We start from the raw sequence: 8,569 nt of genomic DNA, 5'->3' as shown, positions 1-8,569 counted from the left end.
CTTGTTCTTTATTCATTGAATCGCCTGAATTCAAGAAACTTGGTCGGTCTGAACGGGATTTGAAACATGTATATTCGTACAGCGACAAGCTTTCGTATTTACGGCCTTGATACAGAAGTTACATAGGCTGACTAGTGATTTATACCGTGTTACATTTACATCTAAGAGTATAGGTTATTACGCGTATGATTATGCGGGAACCGTGGAGCCAGTTCCCTAAGACGGACTGTTAAAAAATTTCATCACGTCGATGATGGACGTCGTTGGCGTAGCTAATGCGATCTCTTTGGTAGAGATTTGTATCTTTTTTTCTCCTTATACGTTGCTTTCAAGTTCGATGCCTTGATTGTACAAGGTACAGTGGTGGAAGTTGCGTTTTAAAGTAGAGGGGAAAAGATCGAGGAGAAATATCCCTGTATGGTAAACGAGAAATGAACGATAAAGACCAGTGTGGAAGATAAAACGACGTAATGAGAAACGTAAACATAACGGCCGTGAAGTTTTTCGTTTTTGCAGTTAAATGTCTTCTGATTTTCATGTTGCGTTAATTCAGTATGCTGGTATTGATTCCACTCTGCATAATTAAGATCTATCGCTGTGGTTGCTCGAGATATAGACTCTATTGCGAGTAGATGTATAATTTTAATTGTTACTCTTAAGTGTATAGTTTCTATTTATAGAACATCAATACTTATATGCGTCTATCTATACGTTAATCAATTAAAAAATGCGTATATATAATTTATATATAGCTAGCTGATTATGCAGAAGAAATCATGATGACTATTTGCTCAAGCACCATTTAGAATAATTTAATATATAACTACCCATTGTTTTATATCTTGAGTGAAACCATGATATTACAAAGCATTTAGTATTATAACATAATGTACTTAATCGCATATATTTATTTGTAAAGTCGTAATTTATATGCCGTTATCTCTAAACTTTTTTTACAAAAATTTCCTCCTTTTTTTACTTTGTAAATACGTGAAAAATATACGAAAGTTCCAATCGATAATTTCCATTTTCTCTATCTTTTTACCAAAGAAAGCGGAATGTTGGTGTTCTTCGAGAATTCTTACCAGTCGGCTGCGTCGACCAGAAAACGCGTTTCATATGTTTCCCCTTCTCACGTAGCACAAATATTGACTTGGGACGCGAGTCTACTCGGGATTATATCCTGTCTGGTTACGGGGATGCCTCACGATCTATGCTACTTGCTCAAAGAGATTGAATTCAAAGATCGCGATAACACTACCGCCAGACATCCCGGAAAAGCCGGCTTCAAATGGAATTTCAATACAATCTCGCGATTTCCCTCAATGATATTTCCAGGAATTCGCGTATCTTTTCTCAAATAAATTTCCTATTTGCATAGAACATATCGTTTAAAAAATACGGACGTAACACGTTAAACCTTTTACATTGAAATAAACGATTTGTCGTTCTTAAACCTTTCTATTTTCGAAATGATATTACCTATGGATAAACTAATTTTTTACGACGAGTCACTACATGATTCTTAGATCAGAATACGAGGGGCTAATTCTCGTCACGGATGACAAACAAGACGTTGGTTAAAGGGCTTGAGAGAAAAAAAAGAGATGTTGGACGAAGGAAGATAGGCACTCTGGTCATTTCAAAGTTAGATGGTCAATTATCAAAAAATGTGGCCCTCGGGGCAAAGGGTTCGTTGTTGGCTCGATATTATCGCAAATGTGCTGTAACGGGTTAAGAGCGGTTCTCATTCTAAGCAAGAATCTAAACGGCTGACACTCGCGGCATAAACAGTACTATTCTTCGTCGATTTTCTTCTTTTCATTTTTTCTCAACGGGCACACACAACAGCCAACGCATTCTTGTACAAAGTACTATAAATACTTTTATTACACTACACTGAATGCCATGGTTCGATACAATTGAGCTTCCTTCTATAACATACGATATAAGAATATAAAAAATGTCTGCTGCTCTCGCGCCTCTGCAATTCATTATTAAAGAAAAAGAAAAAAAAAGAACCAGTAAAAATCCTTGCGCGATTATACGTAGAAAAAGGCATGTGCATCCCATCGAGAGGGGTATATATAGGTATATTGTCCAGTCTTTCGTAAAAATTCGCTCGTGACCGATTGCTTTACGAGACTGCAAATTCATTATTCTATTGTTTCCATTGTTAACATAATTTTTACGTATCTCATAAGACAACCAGTCATGATGGCTTACTCCTTTGTTGTAAAAAACGGCACACATCGACGATACGATAGAAAAAGTATCTGTTAAAACTTATAAAAATATATTATACAAGTTAAACGTAGCAACAGGAAGCGATCGTCGGTGCTTGGCTCGTGAAAGAGGAAGAAGCGCCAGCGATCACTTCCCTGGACTTAATCTAGATCTCTGAGCGTACCACCGAACTCAGTCGCAGGCGTTTGCAAAACTTTCCTTAAACTATCCTAAATTTAAGTCCTTTCCAAAGAAAGTCTCGGGAAACCTAATCTAATACTTCTAACAACTGTAACAAAAGTGGAACGGTTTTTGCAGGATACGCGTGGCTTCGAGCAAGGACGACTCCATCCGAACATCCCTCGTTCTTTTTCTCTCACACACGCATTCTTGATCATTCTTTCTCTCTCAGTCCTTTGAAAATTTCGTCATCGTCCCACGAAACGACGGCCCTTGCTCTTGTTTCATCGCGATGTCGCGACTAACTTAAGTTAACAAGCTCACGGGCCGTTAACACGTGATTACACAGATTCTTGGCGTCGCGACGCGAGATTAAGGTAACAAGGGATGATAGTAGACGGGTTTGCGACTCTTCTCCATCACGTAGAACGCCTTCGGTTTTCCATTTCCGGGGAAGTTCTTGTGGATGCTCGTGGAGCCGGATTTGCCGGTGATTGGCGCGTAGTACGACATGGCTGCCTTCTTCCGGTGTTTCTTCACCTTTGCCGTGTTCCTCGAGCCGTGAAGTTCGTTCGTCAGGTGAATCCTGTGCACGCCTGAATCATCCAGCCTGTAGGTCTTGTTACTTAAGTTGGTGCTGCTTTTCTTCGTTGATTCGTTTTTCTTCGTCGATTCGTTTTTCTTCTCTTCGTGATCCGGATAGTTGAGCCTTTTATCATTGTTTCTTACGTGTTTCGATGGACTGTCACTACTTTGACGAACGTTAATCTTATCGTTGTTGTTATCAAAATATTTCTTATTCTCTTGACGAGGAAGATCCTGACTGATCTTCGAACTGCCCCGAGTCTCTACAAAATTCTTCGAGTTCTGATACTTCTTGGTGACGTCCATCTTCTTCTTAGCCTGCTCCAGCTTCAGCTGAGAGTACAATCTCTTCTTCTCGCCGATCTTCTTCACGACAGGAAGATTCCAGTGATAGATCTTCGCTGGTTTCCCGTTTCCTTGAAATCCTACGGGGAAATTGGGCCCAGTCTTGGTTATCTTGTCGTCTTTCGCCGTTTTGTGCGGTTTCGTGATCGTGTAGTATGGCGGACTGGCAGGAAGCTTCACGATGTAGACGTGGCTGTCTCTATGTCCGTGTCGACGGCTGTAAGGTTGGTGGATCCGTGTCTGGGAGCCGAGTCCAGGCGGCTCGGGACCAGCCAGACGTTTCTTATGATGTCCATCGGGGATCTGAAGCGGCGCGAGACCGAGCCGATTCAAGATCGCCGCGTTGCTCGTGTGAACCGTCTCGAAGTTGGACACCGCTTGTTCGGATGCGATTACGACGATGGTGCCCGAAAAGAGCAGCAGCGCACAGCTCAGCAATCTGAAACGAGAAGAATGGTCAATTACAATTTCAAATGAACCGCTGTAAATATTCATATCGTTGCGTAAAAACCTGGCTTCGAGAGGATTTGAAAGATTATAGCGTAATTGGAAAAGTACGCGGTGGACCATCTTGTGGTTGTCGACAAAAACGTAATAAAATGAATGAAAAGAGTCCTGTGATTTATGCTGTTCTTACGCTGTAATTATGCGTTTATTAAATCTCGTATCTGCGGACCAGAACGGCAGACACCGCTATGAATCTTCCTTTTACGAGATTTTCGAACTAACTTCTTTGCGTTTATGGGCGATATATTTGAGATGTTTTTCATATTTCACGTGTTCGTTTTCTAATGTTTGTGATTGAATGTTTCATGTATAAAGGTGATGAAAACCAAATTGATTTTAGAAGTATGAAATGCTGTTACGAGCATTTGATAATCATATGCTGGAACGTCAAAGTCGGCAGTATACTGTAGCAAAAATTAAGACGAGAACCAACTGTTTCCAGAGCTTTGCATAGATGGATGCATTGAGATAATTAGCCCAAAATACTTCATTTTATATAGTAATGTTATAAATAAAACAACATGACTGAGGAAGAACTTTTCAATATTTACCGTTCGTTTGTTAACATCTGTTGTCCTATTACTACAAAATGGACTATAGATAATTTAATAAAATAATATAAAACAACAAATGTTGTGCATCTATTATTTCCTTATGAAAGAAAAGAAACTTTTGGGGCAACCTAATATATTACAAAATCTTATATCTATTTCTTCCCTATGATATAAAATCTACAATTACATTTCTTGTACTTTGAAGTGCTATAAATATAAAACTTCCAAATGTTCATTTCGAGTAAAATGTACAAACTAAGTTAAGTTGAATTAGATACAAGAACTTTTCCCATTTACATACTCGCCATTGTGCATCTTAATGTAAGTACACGCAAGATATCTCATCCACGCTTGGCGAGATACGCTTTCCATAAATGTAAAGGGGCTAAAAGTCTGGCGGACGGAAGACAGAGCAAAGCGGTGGCTGGAGTTCCGGTACGCGATACGGCCGCATAGAAGACGCCTGGAGAATATCAAAGACTAGCGGATCTCGCGACGTATCTCCGACCCGTGTCAGCTTAAAAGACAATCCATCACTGGCTAGCAAGTCGCGCGATCTAAAAAGAGGAAAAAGCGGCTCGGCAGCCATGACCTCGTCTATCAGTTGAAACGTTTTCTCTCTTGAGAAAAAGCTAGAAAGAACGAAACTAGTCCCCTAAGCTAGCCACCTGGCAGATCGTAAATTAAACTCGCTGTGTAACGTCCGAGGAAAAAAGGAGCAAAAGAAGAATTTCATTGACCGTAAAAGTGACGACTCTGGCAACGAGACGACTTGAAATTTTACGAGCAGAGAGGCGTCCGGACAAAAACGACGACGTGCGTCGATGTTCCGCGGCAGAGCTCGCGTACCAACACACGATGCTTCTTAAACCATCGAGACACCGTGGCCTGGCTGCCTGTCGCGTACGGCGGCTACGCCAACGATAAATCACCTTTTCCTCTTAATTACTCGCTTCACGCGGGGGAAGACCTTGCTAATTATTCACCAGCCGTTCCTCTTCTTTTTCTAAACCGATGCCTCGCGCGTAGCATCGAGAAACGTGCCTTCCATTCCACTAATAGTATCGCCGTGTTTTGTGTTCACCTCTGCCTGTTAATTTCTATCTAGTTTCGACGAAAAAGGTAACCATTCGAACGTTTATAAATATATTCCTACGTTTAGATATATCGGTCGAGATATTTTTACTGATTTTAAGTTGCGCGTTTGACGCCAGTGCAATTTTCCTGTTATTATTTCAAACGTATCCAGCGACACCGCTCATGCATTATTCAGTAAATACTGACGTCTCCCTAACGAATCACCGACCGATTCTTCAACAAACTATCTGAAATGATGGATAAGGGAGCAAAAACAAAGGTAGTTTTCGCTCGACCAAGTTGACAGGAGCCAAAACGAGTTAATAAATATTCCTTTCTTTGACTTTTCATGGATTCGGAAGGAGGAAAGCACGAGGAACGCCTGTCACGCGAAATTAATATGCTAGCCAGGCATTTCCCTCGTTGTAAAATTATTCTCTCGACTGTGCACGTTCTTTTTAAGACGCTCGTGCACGTGAGCCAAGTGTCACGCGCGCGAATCAGAGAGGTAAGAGAGGAAATCGTGAGATCTGAGACAAGCAGGCGAAATAGGCGTCGACAGTAAGAAATATGTATCGTTTGACGAGCATCCTACCCTTATCGAATTATAACACAAATTCCTAAAATGAGGGTCGCGTTAAGTATAAAAATATGAGAGTAGTTTGCGTGTTCGTTAGGAGATTTCTACTCACCAAGAATTGTCAGATGAACAATTCCAAGTCTATAGAGATAAAAATCACGCGAGAATTACTATTTACATCTATCACAAATTTTTAACTTTCACGATAACTAAACAATACGTTGTGTAAATAACTCAACATATTAATGACACGATTGAAGCACGAAGGATTACAAATATGTTATATTTTTGGCCAGTTTCTCTCGGCTCACGGATCTATGACAAATTAAATTTAAATTCCATATTAATCAACTCTCGACAGAAATTAGAGTTCGTGCAATCTCCGACTGGATGGCGGAAAATTACCGCTTTCAGAAGTGGATCTTAACTCATATAAGTTTGAGAAATCCTGATCTAGAGACAAGCCCGAAGACGTTCCGAGTCGACAGACTCGTTAACTGATTTTCATTAGGACGAATATATCTGTCTCGGGTGATCTACGAGTTTGCGTTCGTAACAAAGCTCCATTCACACGATTCCCTCGAATCTCGAGCCTCTCGTCACATTTATTAGCTCTATCTGCGTCGATCTTTAGTATAATAAAAACACGCAGGACGTACTCTGGCTGGAGCGGACGGGCTGTTTCCTCAATGAAACTCATTGTTCGAGAAAAATAAGTGAGGTCGCCTGCGAGAGTGATAAGGGGCCATCGTCCCGACAGTAAGCAGAAGATTTAGCAAATGCAATAGGGGAATTGGAGCGAGCTTGCGCGTCCTTCAAGTTGATGCGATTTTACAATGGCGATGCTGTGAGATTTGATGAATTTATATTCCCTAAGGAGTATCGATATAGCTATAATCCCTGTTGATTGAATTCTGTCACTTGTAGAAATTTAACTTTTCTTACTATAATATTATAATTTCTAACTATAATCATACACACATATTCTGACTATAAATTCTAATCACAATCGCACAGACGCATGAAAAAGATTGAAAAATATCAGAAATTTTGAGTGATCCTACTGCAGGATCTTCTTACATCAATGACGTGAATCGCGTCCAACTCGCATCATTTATAATTATTATTATGGTTATTAAAACCATAAACCATCGAGTATTATATATATTCCTAATAACACAACCGCACTCTGCTGTGCATTGAATCATCACAAATATTAATTTATCAAATCATACGTACAACATTACCATTGTAAAATCGATCTGCGTTCAGCTTAACTATTAATAGCGACGTGTATAAATCACCTTGCCACAAAAGGACGGCCTAAAAGACAACATCCTCTCATCGATAAGTAAGTAACAATAACAAAAGGTCTGATGATGCCCAACAGGGCGATCATCATTACTCTTCTCGAATCGTACTCGCAGCATAGTGTGGCAAAAAGTTTTCAGTCGCGATTACGATTCCGCTTAGCAGCAGGAAGATGACCGAGCGAGTGTGTGCCGATCGGTAGTCCATTACCTCTGGACGTATTCGTCGAAAGCGCACGATTGGCAGGTTAGAAGAACGCGGAAGAGCAAGCGTCGAGGATCGACGGTGGTGAAGAGAGCACGACCCGAACGGGCGAGGCGAGGCAAAGATGAAAAAGAACTGGCAAGAGGATAGAAAAGAAGAAGAAGAGAAGGAGGAGGAGGAGGAGGAGAAAGAGGGGAAGGAGGAGAACCGGAGGTGGAAGAAGACAGGTCGATGGAGAAGGTGGAGAAGCGGCGTGCAATCGGCGGAGTAGCACGTGCGTGTGCATACGAGTGTATATTGTACACGCGTGAGAAAGACCGACGATTCAATACGCATCAACAGCAACGACTGGGGGAAACGGAAAAAGAGACACGGGGCAACGTCGTCGTACCGATGGAATGAAAAATGAAAAGGAGCAACAACACTGGCATGTTGCGGTGAACCGAGATTAATCTTCATGATCATCAGCCGGATCGGCTTTTGCGGGTTATTCACTTTGGCTTCTCAACCTGACCCGATCAGCCGAGATGGGATATCGAACAGCGCTTTGTATCACCGAGATTCCCATCTGTAACACATTACACAATTGTTCTAAGGTTTTCGAGTCTACGAAGATACATGTTTATTCAGATTTCAAGAAGGATAGAGATTTATTAAAGAATAGATAAGATAATCTACGAGTTTACGCTTTATTTAAGTTCTCCAATTTGAGTCATGTTACAAAGTCATCCGATGTCTTTCGAGTTCACAAAGATTCCGAAAATTCTAAAATGTAGATCTTCGGATTTTCAAGGGTGCTCGTATCGTCAAAATTCTCATTCGTAACGTGTTACATAGGCATTTGGGACGTTTCAAGTCTACAGAGAATTCAATAACTCTAAAACGTAGATAAAATAATCTACAAAGTTTCATATCTCCAACATCCCCATCTGTAACATGTTACAAAAGCACTCGAAAAGATTCGAAACCAAACAAACAACCCAAAAACTTTAAAACGTAT

General features: G+C 40.7%; 1 protein-coding gene across 1 annotated transcript in view; it reads right to left on the bottom strand.

Annotated features, from left to right (window-relative positions):
• Positions 1 to 885: 885 nt before the first annotated feature.
• The window catches only part of LOC132913694 (uncharacterized), a 34,313-nt gene continuing 26,629 nt past the window's right edge, over positions 886 to 8,569 (bottom strand). The window contains exon 2 of the mRNA XM_060972199.1: positions 886 to 3,775. Within this exon, the coding sequence (XP_060828182.1) occupies positions 2,779 to 3,775 (997 nt within the window). The 3' untranslated portion in view covers positions 886 to 2,778. The remainder of the gene's footprint in view (positions 3,776 to 8,569) is intronic.

Source organism: Bombus pascuorum, chromosome 13 (genome assembly GCF_905332965.1).
Source record: "Bombus pascuorum chromosome 13, iyBomPasc1.1, whole genome shotgun sequence".
NCBI lineage: Eukaryota > Metazoa > Arthropoda > Insecta > Hymenoptera > Apidae > Bombus > Bombus pascuorum.
This window is presented reverse-complemented; position numbering and strand designations above follow the sequence as displayed.